The 15,167-nt window shown below is 43.4% G+C and overlaps 1 protein-coding gene across 1 annotated transcript; it reads right to left on the reverse strand.

Annotated features, from left to right (window-relative positions):
* Window positions 1-1,948: 1,948 nt before the first annotated feature.
* On the reverse strand, window positions 1,949-8,431 carry PHLDA1 (pleckstrin homology-like domain, family A, member 1). The gene is made up of 2 exons (XM_011981372.1): window positions 7,014-8,431; window positions 1,949-6,604 (listed from the first exon to the last, which is right to left on the reverse strand). Exon 1 carries the CDS (start codon window positions 8,276-8,278, stop codon window positions 7,040-7,042), a length of 1,239 nt encoding a protein of 412 aa, XP_011836762.1. The 5' UTR covers window positions 8,279-8,431; the 3' UTR covers window positions 1,949-6,604; window positions 7,014-7,039.
* Between the last annotated feature and the right edge of the window lie 6,736 nt (window positions 8,432-15,167).

The following is a 15,167-nucleotide window of genomic DNA, read 5'->3' on the forward strand; positions in this document are numbered from 1 at the left end:
AAAGTAATAAGCATATGAAAATTGTCATTAAAATGGTAGTGTTTGCAGGCATGGCGGCTGATGCCTGTAATCCTGGGACTTTGGGAGGTTGAGGTGGGCGGATGCTTGAGCCCAGGAGTTCCAGGCTGCAGTGAGCTATGATCACACCACTGAACTCCAGTCTGGGCAATAGAGCAAGATCATGTCTCTAAATAATAATAAAAATTGGCCAGGTGTGGTGGTTCACACTTGTAAAACCAGCATTTTGGGAGGCTGAGGCAGGTGGATCACCTGAGGTCAGGAGATCAAGATCAGCCTGGCCAATATGGTGAAACCCCGTCTCTACTAAAAATATAAAAATTAGCCAGGCATAGTGGTGCATGCCTGTAATTCCAACTACTCAGGAGGCTGAGGCAGGAGAACAGCTTGAACCCGGGAGGCGGAGGTTGCAGTGAGTCGAGATTGTGCCACTGCATCTCAGAGTCTGGGCTACAGAGAGAAACTCCGTTTCCAAAGAAACAATAATAATAATAATAAAAACAAAATTTTAAATAGTATTTCTATAATGTATTTTTCTCTTTTTTCAAAGTTGAATACAAGGATGTGGTCAACCATACTGTTCTTACCGTTGAAAAAGAAGTGCTGAGGCCAGGCATGGTGGCTCACGCCTGTAATCCCAGCACTTTGGGATGCCAAGGCAGCTGGATCACTTGTGGTCAGGAGTTCAAGACCAGATTGGGCGACATGGTGAAACCCTGTCTCTACTATAAATGCAAAAATTAGCCATTGTGGTGGCACACGCCTGTAATCCCAGCTACTCAGGGGGCTGATGTGGGAGAATTGAACCCTGGAGGTGGAGACTGCAGTGAGCCAAGATGGCGCTACTGTACTCCAGCCTGGGCAACAAAGCAAGACTCTGTTTTAAATAAATAAATAAATAAGTGCTGAGATCTCAGAAAATACAATGCCTAGCTTCAGAATACCATATACTATATATTCATATGGCTATAATGATTCCCCACCTGTTTATCTGCCCTAATGCAAGGAGCTTCCTTTCACAGTGATGCCAGGCACTGCTCTAAGTACTTTTATGTATCCTAACTTATTAAATCTCCTCAACCACCCTAAAATAAGTACCTTTATAAACTTCATTTTACAGAAAAGGAAATTGAGTTTCCAAGAGTTTAAGTAATTCAAGATCTACACAGCTAATAATTGTGAAACTGGGACTTGAACCCGTGTACTATGACTCTCAAATCCTGGCTCTTACCAATCCTGGGCTACCACCTACTATATACATTTATTTCGCACAGTGTCCCTGAAGTCCCCTTAGCATGACAGTAATTTGTCTTCTCACATTTTTTCTTTAAACAAACAAACAAACAAACAAAAAAACTAGAGTAGTAAAGCTGTCAATGCAAGACTATCCTAAGGGATAAAAAAAAAAAAAAAAAAGACTTCAAGTTTCCTAATTTACCGTCTTTCGAGATTTAAAGGCCTTTAGATGCCAGTGGAGATTGTAAGAATAAAGTTATGCTGTTTTTCTTTAAAGAATCAAGTCCTTCTTCTGCTTTCAACACAAAATAGGAAGGTTTATGAATACCTGTTTGAAGGATGACTCAGAGACAAAGCTTTACCCTCCCAAGAGACATAAGAGAACTAGACTACCTCTGGGACTCAAGAGGGAATTGCTGTTGAGCTGATTCACTAGGGACTGTTTCTGGTCCTCTGGGAAACTATGGAAAATTCCACTAAGGTTCATTAGCATTCTGAAAGCTAATTTTTTCACCAACAGACCTGAGTGAATTTTCATATTCCAAATTCCCAGTGAATTTTTAAAAAATTGAATTCCCAACCTCAAAAATCGTCTTTTTTTTTCCCCAGAATGCCCAGGCAATTCAGAATCTCTGTTTCACAGGAACACACAGTGCATGTGCCAATTGAATAAGGCCTTCAAAAGGTCCACAGGTCGGTTGTCTCAATAGATACTTTATTTGAAATGGAATGCATTTTGAAAATATGAAAAATAAATGACATCTCCCCAAAATCATCTAAGAGACATATTTACACAAGTTCTGACCATGCTAAAAAATTCATGAATGTGATGGTGTATAAAGCATTTGGTACATGATGACACTTGCTTTCCAGAAGCTGGCGTTTGTATACTATAAAACGTTAAGAAGAAAGCTGACCTCGGAATGTAACAGAAAATAGTTTTATGTTTCTTCTCAATATACAGTGACCTGGAAGGACTACCTATTGTTAAAACCTGCTTCCCCACTGCTCAGCCTGCCATCAGCTGACCAGCTGCAGAGCAGTGGAGAGTAGGTCTCATCAGCTTTTGTGCAGATGCTTCTAACCCAGAGTCCTTCTGCTTCCTTCATTGGACAATATTGCCCTTTCTAAGAAAACCCTGTTAGATCCTGACCGTTTAGCAAATGCCCTGCCAGCAAAGTCACAGATCATTTTTTTACCCAATCTTAGGTAAATCTGGATTATCTGCCCAACCATGCAAGTCAAAAAGCCACCCTTGAAAACTGTATCAAGAATTGAGGAAACAGGTCTTAAGAACCTATCCAACACGTAATTCCATAACTAATACATCTTATGTTGTTTTAGGCAAATAGGTGTATCTCTTGAATCACTGATGGATTCAATTCCAAGATCTATAATTTTCACATTTAAAATTTATTCTGTTGAGGACATTTTATTGCTAAAGCAAAAGCCAATTAGTTTGACACACAAAAAAAGAAAACAAATGCTCACAGTCCTATCTTCATAGGATTCTGTGCTATAAAACTGCTCCAGGTTCAAGTCTTAGACCACTCTTCTAAGCCTGCTACTGAATATAATATTAACACAGGAGCCAAGCTAACACCAGATGACTTTTCCCCTAGGGACAGAAAACAAGGGATGTGTTTGAACTCATACACTTGCAGCAAACTTTACTGTCAGATTTAAAATTAGAGCTTTCTCTTAAAGAGCTTCTTTAAGAGAAATACAGAGTGTTTGGTATATGAGAGAAAAGAATAGTTAAAACAAGACTTTCAACTTAACCCAGACTTCTTAACGGTGTTTACATGTGAGGGAAACTCCTTTAAGTAATGTGTGTTTTTTATTTTTACCATCATTGGAGACAAAAACACAAAACCATAAACATCTGAAGTGAAATTATAAAGATGGTTTGATTTCTACATGATCAGAGAATCCCAATGAGGAAAATGTTCATTTTAAAAGGGCCCCTTATAGACGTTTACTCTCTGACGTCAGCACTCCCCATAGAGCATACACAGATCTAAATGGATTTCCACTCAGAAAGTCTGTTTAAGAAATTTCGTCATGATGTTTAGCCTGTCCCAGAATTCATTGTTCTCAGGGAATGACATGAGAGCAAATAAAAGGAACTCTCAGCGAGGCAAGAGACAGCATCTCCCAGATGCTGGGGAGTTACACATTTTGTCCTTCCTTCCTTTGTCCCAACAGACAGTTTTGAGCTCACTGTGTATGAGGCTTGGTGCCAACACAAGTTCAAGGATAAAAAGTTCAGTTTCCAGATGGAACATTACTCCTAATTTTCCAACTTTTTACATTTTATGTTTATTTAAGGAGTGGGTCTTCTATTGGATCTGCCCTTTCGGTCATCTTTTCCTTGGGTTGAAAAATGCATTTTTTACCTTTTTCCATGAAGTTGATTTGTCAGGCTTCAAAATACCTTAGGTGGTTTGTATCATTTTCTTACAGGTAGATAGAGGCACTGAGACATTAAATGATGTACATTTATATTTTGTTTTGGTTAGACTTACTGAGCGTGTTTGCTTTTTTGCTCTGGAAAAATTATTAATAATAATTTCAAAGGTGTCAAAACAATAAAAGCCATTCTACTTCTCTCTGATTTCTTAGATTTCACATTAAATGCTAAGAGGGGTTCAGAATAGAAAGTGATAAAGGTCAACATAAATATCACAAAAGACTAAGGAACAAGGGCTATGGAAAGTCAAGAAACCGTTATTCTGGGGCAGGGCATGGTGGCTCACGCCTGTAATCCTAGCCAAGGCAGGTGGATCACCTGAGGTCAGGAGTTCGAGACCAGCCAATATGGTGAAACCCCATCTCTACTAAAAATACAAAAATTAGCTGGACATAGTGGCATGCGCCTGTAGTCCCAGCTATTCAGAAGGCTGAGACAGGAGAATTGCTTGAACCCAGGAGGCAGAGGTTGCAGTGAGCCGAGATCGTGTCACTGCACTCTAGCCTGCGCGACAGAGTGAGACTCCGTCTCAAAAAAAAAAAAAAGAAAAGAAAAGAAACCATGATTCTGGTGGCCCTATTAAGAACCATGGCCACCATGGGGGGAAAAAAAGGAAATCCAGCCACCAAGAGGGAGCCTGGGCATATTTTTTTAAGCAATGAAATTACCTAGCCCCACATGTAAGCTAACAACATACAAATGCCTTTTTTAAAACCTACACCAATCTTAATTTGTAAAGTATTTGGTATGGATTTTTTAATTTTCAGTACAAGAATTTAAAAGAAAAATCCTCCATTGGGAAAAAAATTGTGGTTCATTTGGAGTTGTTATGATTTGCATGCATTAAAAGTATAGTACTATGAGGCACTCCTCAAAAAGTACAGCCGTACTTCTAAGGAAGCTGAACCAAACTTGATTTAAGAAATCTTTAGATCCAGCTCTCATTTCATATACATATATACACACATATACATATATACATATTCATATATGTGCATATATGTGTACATACATGTTCTCATATATGTATATGTACATGCATATTCATATATGTATATACATATATACATATGAAATGAGTTTTTAAATGTTGGCAGCATATTTTCACAGCTGCAACCTAAATAACCACTGGAAGTGGGGGTCCACTTAAGTTTTGTTTGCCATTTGCTTAATAGGGGAAAACTATTTAATTTTCCCTGCAACTTTTTGGATAAGAGTTATGATCTCAAAATGTCATTTAACTATTGCACTAAAAAGTACTTTGACCTTGGAACTCCTTTCTAGATGGAAGGAGAATAAAGACATCTGTAGCATGTAATTCTATTTTTATTTCTTGACTACATAACCTAGCAGTGGTCTGATACTGACCGTTTCAATTTAAATGCTGGAAAAATACTGACCAAGACTTTCTGTGAAAAAGATAATGGAAAACAGAAACCAGTTAGTAAAGCCATGCAGATAGGAAGTGATTTTCAGCCCCAAGAGGACTTTGTATCATCTATGGCTCCATTTAAACTTAAGTAGCATCTGCCCTGGTGGATTTTGAACATCCTTTTGATTTAACACAGAAGAAGGTTTGTTCTACCTTTAAAAGCACATCCTCTTTTCTCCCCCCACAGACTCCTCAACAAGTGGCTTCTAAGACAAGACTGGGGTTGTTTGCTTACTGAAAATCCTGTGTTTATCCAGTCTTTTCCTTTTCGATTTCTGATTTAGCTAACCTAACAACAAAACAGAATCCTCAACTTTCTCACAGAGCAATGAAAAGCAAAACAGTTGGTTTCTCTGATCAACATCATTTTCAGTATGAAAACAAGAAGTTATGACGCCTAGACCTTTGAAATATTTACAAATTGTACTTTAAACAACGAGATTTTTCAGTGTGCTTCTAAAACAAAGTAAAGGGATCAGAAAATGTGGTTCAAGTGTGCAAAGCTCTCGGAGAAAGGTCCTGCAGCCTGGACAGGGGCACAAATATTCTCTTATACAAGTTAAATATACTATTTTCCTCCACAACATTTTTGAAATGAAACAGCAAATGCATTTATACTCATAAATCAATCAAAAGACCTCTTCTCCTTGTTAAGCCCTTTACACACAGATGATAAGAGGTTTTCCTACAGTAGATGTGGCCCTACCACATATTCAAGATACAATCATCCTACCATCATCAGTTAGGTTATGTTTTAAATATTTTGAAATCAGGTATCCCTACTACTGATTTCCTTTTAGAAACTATCTTGAGCATTAGATATTCATAATTACACCATTTTGAACTTTTAGCTTTTTTAAACTTCTAGACAAACTATATGTCTAAGCAAAAACAAAAACAAAAATCCTCAAAAATAGTAGTATCGGAGTTTTAATTTCAATCACTTGGCATAACAATGAAAGTGTCATACCTTCTGAAAGTACTCCAGGAATAATGACTAGATTCTTAATGTTTTCCCCTCCACCGCCCTTTTTTATTTTCCAAGACTAGGACTTACTATGGAATAGGTTTTTGAAAATAAAGTTTCCTTTTTGGAAAATGGCCTACATTCAGAAATGTCTTAGAACAAGCATTTAAAAAAAAAAAACTAATAAATAATCATAAATCAAAATACATTAGAATAAAATTACAGTACATCATCGCTCCTAGAAAATTCACCATACTAGACGATCCTTTCAAAGGTTCATAAATAAAAGTCTTCTTGAGTCGAAATCGTTTCCTGCATCGTGATGAAAAGTATGCAGAAACCTAAGACGAATCACAAGTTTTCAGTAGGGTGATGTCCAAACTACTTGATCTGGTGCGGGGCGGAGAGACTGTTTTGCTTTTGATCCAAGTGAAGACAATAGAAATGTGCTCGTCCCACTTCCTCAAGTCCTCAAAACCTGGAAAGAAATGACACCGAGTGAAGTAGGTGGCTAGGAACCCTCCCAGACCAGTTCTGTTCGGGCCAGTTCGGCTGACAAAGCGGGCTCAGAAAGGCACCGCGGTGTTTCCCTCAAGTGCCCAAACACACAGTCAAGTGTGGCTGGGGGGCGCACCACCGGACAGGGACTGTCGTGATGGGCGCGGGCGCGGTCTGCGAGGCCCCCTGCCTGGCCCGGGCCTCCCCAGCCTTCCCTCCCTGCCCAGGGCCTCCTGGCTCCAGTTTGTTTCTGTTCCTTCCATCGCCCCAGAAACTCGGAATGAGTTCTGATTTCTCCATACAGGAGCCGAACCTGTGAGCGAGCTTCCTACTCCTCCCAACACACTCCCGAGACCCACTCCTCTGGAGCGCGAGGGCCGGGACCTTACCTTGTCTGGCCCGGGAGCTGCCCCCTTCAGGCAGAGTTGGAGGTGCTGCGGAGAAGCCGGTGTCCGTGCGGCTGCGAGTGCGGCTGTGGGTGCGGGTGTGGTATTTGGTGCGGGTGCGGGTGCGGGTGAGGGTGTGGGTGCGAGTGCGGATGAGAGTGTGGATGTGGATGTGGATGTGGATGCGGATACGGGTGGAGCTGCTGGGGCTGAGGCTTGGGTTGGGGCTGAGGCTGGGGTTGTGACTGGGGCTGGGGTTGCGGCTGAGGCTGAGGCTGAGGCTGAGGCTGGGGTTGGGGTTGGGGTTGGGGCTGGAGCTGCGGCTGCGGCTGCGGCTGCGAGGGGGGCTGCTGCTGGACCAGGTGCTGCTGCTTCTGCCGCGTGGACTTGACTGCCAGGATGGCCTGACGATTCTTGTACTGCACCATCTGCAGCGTGATCTCGGCGTTCCAGCCCTGGTCTTGCGGGCACCGAAAGTCGATTTCCTTGCCCTCTGCCATCACCACAGTGAAGTACATGTACTTGCCCTTGCGCTCTACACAGTCCACGGTCTTCATGTTGGAGAAGTGCAGTTCCTTGAGCTTGACCGGCGGCTCGAGGCTGGCGACAGCGGGGCCACTGGGTAGGGACGGCTCGGCCGGCCCCTGCCCGGGCTGTTGTTGCTGCTGCTGCTGTTGCTGCTGCTGCTGTTGCTGCTGCTGGTGTTGCAGCTGCTTGGGGGGGATGAGCAGCAGCCCCTCCTCGGTGAGGATGCAGCACTTTTTCTTCCAGAGCTGCAACAACCCGTCGCTGCGCTTCTCCAGCACGCCCTCCTTCAGCGCTTTGCAGCCGCTGCTCTCCAGCATCCTCCCAGCATAAGAGGGGCCGCCGCTTGGCTCGGCCTCTCCGTTTCCAGCCACGCGGGCCGGGGGCAGCAGCAGCAGCCGCGCGCCGTCCTCGCCCCAGCGGCTCCCACGGCCGCCTGCCCGGAGCGCGCAGAGGAGGCTAACACGCAGGAGGCAGAGCGGCGGCGGCGGCTGTGGGTCCCGGCAGAGGGACAGCCGCGTCCTGATGCGCCACAAGGTCCCGGAGCCGCGAGCTGCCGGGCCTCTGCCGTCCTCTTGCGAGCGCTCACTGAAGGGCACTGGCCGGGCCCCCTCGCGGCGCTTTTGAATGGGCCATCTTCCCCACCCCCGAGTGACACCCAGCGGAAAAGGCGGCTCCTGGCGCCCGCACCACGGGGGAAAGCCCAGCTTCGAAAGGCGCTCGGCAGCCGGCGCACGCCTCATTAACTTGGGGCCTTTCCAAAGCCGGCTGCGTCCACGCCCCCCGCGTCCCTCGCTCCGCCTCTCGCCGCCCACTTGCTTCCGCGCTTGTTCCCCTGGAAGGCGACCCGGACCCGAGCCCCGGAAACTCCTCTCCTCCACCCAGGGCGATCGCCCAAGGAGTCCTGGCTGCCTGACGACTAATGCCGACGCTCACAGGGCGCTCTGAAGCCATCCCCCGCGTCCCGCCTCTCCCCGGCCCGCGGGGCTTTCTGCTAACAGCCTCAGAAAGTGAGGACAGGGGCGCGGAGGCGGGGGCAGCCTCCAGGCTGTGCTCTCTCCGTTCTTGGGAATTAGCCCTGGGGATTCGCGCTTGGCTCCGAGAGCCGGCAGAACCAGCGTCGTAGCCTGGGTGAGCCGGGAGGCCGGGGCCGAGGCTTGCGAGTCCCGCGAGTGTGCCTCCCCCGGACGCCTAGGTAAACAAGTGAGCGCACAGAGGCCGAGAGGACATCGTGTCTTCCCAGGCATATTCGCTCACGGTCACTAATTAGCTCTTCTTGGAAAGAGGGCGACTGTTAAAGCAATGGTGCTACTGTCGGGTTTGCCACGGGTGGAGAAAGGCGGACCCACGTCAGGTCGCATTTCGCCTGCCTTTTCTCTACCCCGACCGGAGGCGCTAACCTGTCTTCGGCTTTCTTCTTGACCCGTCCTTACGGTGTTCATCGTCTCTTAAACAGTAACTCTCTACAAACCGGGGTAATATCCGGTACTGAGATCCCACACTGCAAGGCACAGTTATAAACGCCTGGTCGACCTCGCGGGTCCCTCTTTCCAAGCGCCTAGCCAGATGTTGGTTTTGGAATCTCATTTATCTGTGACCTGGGGAATGCAATACCCCCAGCTCCCTCCTAGTCCTTACATTTAAACAATGCCTATAGAAGCCGCTTCCTGGGAATTAAAGCATAACGGAGACCTAGCCTCCCGGTAGGGAAATTCATCCGTTTAGTAAACAGCCCCAACTATGTGCGGACCCTCACGAAGACTTAAACCAGGGCTGGACAAGTCAGAGTGGGCCAAGGTAAGAGGAAGGGCTGCTACTGTGCCCACATTGGAACAGATAGATTAGCTCATCTGCTAGTTGTGTGGCAAGAGCAAAGAATTCAAGAGGGGAAGAGAAAGTGAGAGGAGCTTAGACAACTAAGCAAGAGTCGAATCCTTTGTGTGTCATGGTAAGAAATTCGAACTTAATACCAACCTAATCAGAAGAAAGGATAACTTTTATACACGAGGGCGTTCTGAATCTTCATCTAAGAAACATGGTCTGATGAAACGGGACAATCCAGCCAGCAATCCTGAATCCCACTAAATTATGCTTGGCCAGCTTTCTAACCTTCACATTGTTAACTGATGAGCCATCTTTCCAGGAGAAAGGCAATTATTAAAATTATGTGGATTTCTAGTAAAATTATGTCTCAAAGATTTACAATTATGTATACCAATAACAAAAAAACTACAAACATGCTTTCTGCCCCCTGCCTTTGTAGGACAAGTGAGCATTCCAGAGAATTTCTACATGACCAGCTGTTCATTCTTTTAAGAGGATGACATTCTTCAGCTCATCTGGAAAGGATACTTCCTTTAAGTCTGTTATTCACAGTCTCCAAGGGCAGGTGTAGTTGGAAAAGACATTTCATATGGAAAAACAAACTTGATAGGGTAAAAAAAAATGAGATGTAATCTGGAGGCCCAAATCATTTTCTAAGGAGAAACCCAAATGTATTTGGTGTTATCTAACCTTCTGCAGCTTATCGGTCTGAAACAAATGCGTTCTAGTCTCATTTGAAAATGTCTGAACAGCCACCACAATTTTCAAAATTACCCATTTAATTATAACTGGAGACTTTAAAGCCCAGAATTTCCAGTTACGTATTTCACAATGATTTAGTAATTTTGTGAGCAGCTCAGTGGTTAAGTCTACAACGTCTGACTATGGGGCATTATTGAAAATAACAATAGTGTAAGGATCCAGTAGTGTAAGGACTGGTGACAGCTGTGCTCTTGTTATTTTAACAGTCATCACCAACAGTTGGTGACTTAACAAATTAAGAGCATAGTTGCCATATGCTAATATTTGGCAAATATGTCAAAATGGCCATATTTGCCAATTTTTTAAGACAATAAATTCACAGAAAATGCATTACAGAACTTAAAAAAAAAAAAAAAAGCTTTGGGCCAGGCATGGTGGCACATACCTGTAATACACACCCTAGGAGGCTGAGGCAAGAGGATCCCTTGAGCCCAGGAGTTTGAAACCAACCTGGGCTACATGGCAAGGCCTCCCTCTACAAAAGTAAACAAAAATTAGCCAGGTGTGGTGGCATGCGCCTGTAGTCCCAACTACTTGGGAGGCTGAGGTGGAGGACTGTTTGAGCCCAGAAGTTCAAGGTTGCAGGAACTAGGATCGCACCACTATAACAAGCCTGGGCGACAGCAAGACCCTGTTTAAAAAAAAAAAAAAAAAAAAAATTCAGCTGTGTATGCAATGAAAACCTACAAGTCACTTAAAAGTTACTGAAGTTTAGAAAACTAGCCAACAAAATCATTGCTTTGGTAAACAAATTCGAAATGGCTAATTCAAAGTACATTTTACAGTTGGCAATATCAAGTTGTCTATCAGCAACACTGGAGAGTTCATTTTCTTCTCTTGGATAAAGTTTATCACTTGGCTTCAAGGACATCACTCAGTTTTCCTTTACATCTCTGGTATCTCCTCTACGAGGTTCTTTCTCTTCTCTCCAACCTTTTAATGTTGGGATGCCCCAAGTCTTAGTCTTTGGCTCTCTTCTTTATCTACACTCATTCCCTTGTTGATATCCAGTCTCATCACTTAATAACATTCATATGCCAGAGTCCCAAATTTATACCCCCAACTTATATCCAACTGCTTACTGCTGAAGAATAAACCACTGAAGTTAAAAAATAATAGACATACCAGGCAAGGGAACACTTACTAGTAAAGCCATTTACTGAGTAGTTCACTAGAGGCTTAAGTCTGAGGGGATTTTAGGTCATAGGAAAAAAAACAAAACAAAACTGAAAAACAACACTCCAGATAGGTCAGAGTCGTCTATAATTCATACACAATAGGTTATAACAAATTCCTACATGGAACTGCTCCAGTTTATAGGTTAGAATTAACTACAGTGAAAAACAGCCCTCGGTTTTTATATATTCTAGGCCAGTGAGTGCTACTGTAAGTTGAAAATTCTCCATTTACACTTCTCTACAGTACTGCCTGTGTAATCTAAGATAAAACATGTGAATGAGCTCCCAAACTATCTTCCTCACCCTAACCTATTCTATCTGCAGCCCCCTTTCTCAGTTGACAGCAATCCTCTGTAAAGATGCTCAAACTAAAAACCCTAAATCAGTACTGCCCTTACACCAGGCCAGGAAAGGCCCTTAGCAAGGCCCTGAGCTTTAGGATTGAGCGCTTTAGAGTCAAAATGACATGTCATCTAGAGGGCATACTCATTCTGCACTACACTGTAGGTACTCAGGACCCCAAATACCCTGCCCAGAATAGCCCCGGCTGTTCCAGGAAATGCATTACATCATCATTGCATGCACTGATGTGTTAGGGGGATGGCACGGTTTGAATATACTTGTTATGGCATCCAAGTAAATATGCAGGAGGCCCCTTGCCATACAGTTCAGAGCCGGAGTGGGAAGAAAAGGAAGGTGGGACATGGGCTGAGGGTCAGCTCTGTCCCCAAGTTATGTTCTGGCATAAATACAAACCTGGCTTCCCAGTTCTAATGAAAGTTTGTCAAGACAGGCACATTGGGCATATTAAACAGAACTTTTAAATATTTAAACATATGGTATCTCCATTGTACTCTTGCCCCAGGCCTTCAAGGGCATAGAAGCATGCCTGCCTTCTGATTTTTTTCTTTCCCAATATTCAATCTACACATTTAGGCAGGAAATCCCATTGGTTATGCCTTCAACTACATCTGGATTCTGTCTACTTCCTTAATTACCACCCTGATCCAAATCACCATCATATCCCCCCGCTGGATTACTACAATGGCCTCCTAACTTGTCTCCCTGATTCTATCCTTATTATCTATTTTCAGCATAGCACCCAGGGTCATCACTTTCTTCAAGTCTTGGCTCAACAGGCCTATCCTGATCACTCTCAAATGGTAGCCACCCAATTCCCCTTAATTTTTCCCATAGCATATATTCTAACATGCTACTCAATAATTTATTGTACCTATTGCTTATTTCTGTTCCCCTTCCTACTAGAATAGTATGCAAGCTATTCAAGAGGGCAAGGACCATTATTTCTGATGTGTCCCAATCACCTAGAAAAAGTACTGATACAAAGTAGATGCTCAACATAGGTAGAAATCTTGACTTGAGTCAGAAGTCCATACCCATCATTAAAAGAATATCAATTTTTTCAAATGCTTCTGACAGATTTTTCATGATGCATCCTAAAATTTGAAATGTAAGGACTTGAAATGTGCCCTACAAATATATCTCTGCTATAATTTTTAAATGGATAACTACATGCTAGGCCTCTCTGAATCTTAAATGCTTTCATAGTCCAGACATCATATAAAATAAATCCCACAAATCTTTTCCCAAGCAACATGCAATTTAATATTGTGAGAGGTGTTTATATAAACTAGCATCCTACTGTTTTCTAGTAAGAGTATTTAGAAGCACGAGAAACACAGTAATGGAACTGAGTTGGTAAGTTTCTTACTTGGCAGTTACATAGTCAAACACTTGATTAAAAGTCCATTAATCAATACTAGCTTAAAGACATGTAACAGAACTTGGAAAGTTATGAAGTGTTTAATTCATAATGATTACAAAATTCTGATATGTAAACTAATTTGCAATATACAGTAGAAACTCCTGACAATGATCATTATTAAAGATTTGGATAGTCCAAAAGTCAAACATCTTTCAAAAAATAGTTAAAACCCAGTAAATTATGAACATGTCACATTGCCCTCATCAGTGTATAAAAGATAAAGAAGGCTGGGCGTAGTGGCTCACGCCTGCAATCCCAGCACTTCGGGAGGCTGAGGCAGGCAGATTGCCTGAGGTCAGATGTTCGAGACGTCTGGCCAACATAGTGAAACCCCGTCTCTGCTAAAAACGCAAAAAAATGCGCCTGTAATCCCAGCTACTCGGGAGGCTGAGGCAAGGGAATTGCTTGAATCAGGGAGGTGAAGGTTACAGTGAGCCAAGATCGTGCCACTGCACTCCAGCCTGGGCAACAGAGCGAGACTCTGTCTCAAAATAAATAATCAAATAGTCCCACATTCAGAGTGCAGTTTAGACTTCTTGGCCTTATTTAATCTTTGAAGTACTATTCAGAAGAAATATTCTAGATTCTAGTTTTCAGAAGTCCTTGAGTTGAAAAGGTTAAACATTAACACGGAACTATCCAGACTTCTTAGGTGGGTGTCCAGAGCTGCCTTCCTTTTCGCCTTACTAGTTGATGAACGGATGCCTCCTAGTGATCAATCTGTGTAACAGCTTAAAGTGCTTTATAAGAGTGCTTTGTGCTGTTTTTTTTAACCGTAGTACAACCTACTTGTGGATCCAAGCACCGTCCATCAGCTGTCTCCATCCTTTCTGTTCTGCCAGCAGCCTAATTCAGTTCTCATTTCTCATCTAAGTTTTTGGGTGGCCCAACCACCTGATCCATACTCTCATACACACGGTCTTCAGTTTTACTCCTAAAATATGACAGAAAACTTCTATTCACCTCCCATTGTATATAACATTCCAATTCCTTACCCTTGCATGGCAAGTCCTCCACAGAATGGGTCCTGCTTGCCTTATTTCGACTCTCTTTCGGCTCAACCTTGAGTGAGTGCCATGCATATATCTGCTTGTCCTCACTGCCTCCAATTTGCTTTCCCGAATCCTCTGTAAGCTTTCATTCTTCAAAGCCCAGTTCAACTCCTACCTCTTAGATTTCTTCTGGCTGAGTTAATTCCTTTCTAATTACTTCAAACTCTAATGAGTAGTTACCAGATTTTCACATCTTTTTTTTTTTTTTTGAGACGGAGTCTCGCTCTGTCGCCCAGGCTGGAGTGCAGTGGTACCATCTTGGCTCACTGCAAGCTCCGCTTCCCGGGTTCACGCCATTCTCCGGCCTCAGCCAGAGTAGCTAGGACTACAGGCACCCACCACCACACCCAGCTAATTTTTTTGTATTTTTACAAAAATTACAAAACAGGGTTCCACCGTGTTAGCCAGGATGGTCTTGATCTCCTAACCTTGTGATCCACCCGCCTCGGCCTCCCAAAGCACATGTCTACTTCCCTAAGTATCTAAGATCCTGGATAAGTGTTTTCACCATTGTACCTAACGGAGAGCTGATTGACAGCACTTATGAGGGGAAATGACTAATGTTTTGTCTGGAAATGTATTGTTATTATTCAAAACAGGCAAGCAGCCTATCTTATTGAATATTATTAACAAGTAACCAGGGAGTCTGATGATTTGTAAACTTGTTATGGTAATATTAGCTTTGAAATGACAAACGAAAATATGGAACTGAATGAAGTGGAGCAGAGAGGAAGGTAATCCAATGAAGGAGGCTGAGACCCAGTATTACATTGTCACAAAACTGCAGTCACTCAAGTGTTGATATTCTGGCTCTGGGTCTTTGGGGTGACAAGATACCCCAGTAACTAACAGTGGAAGCATTGCTCTGGCTGAATAGCAATCCTCGGTCCCCTCTTAAGAGCCCAAGAACACCTATCACCTTTCCTAAGTCTGTTTCTACTCTGAAACCAGATAAATGCACCCGTTGTTTGCAACTCAAATATCTAATTGACAGTCACTTGGGCAAATACTTCCATTTAAGGAACTAGAT

The sequence above is a fragment of the Mandrillus leucophaeus genome, unplaced genomic scaffold, assembly GCF_000951045.1.
Source record: "Mandrillus leucophaeus isolate KB7577 unplaced genomic scaffold, Mleu.le_1.0 Scaffold225, whole genome shotgun sequence".
Taxonomy (NCBI): domain Eukaryota; kingdom Metazoa; phylum Chordata; class Mammalia; order Primates; family Cercopithecidae; genus Mandrillus; species Mandrillus leucophaeus.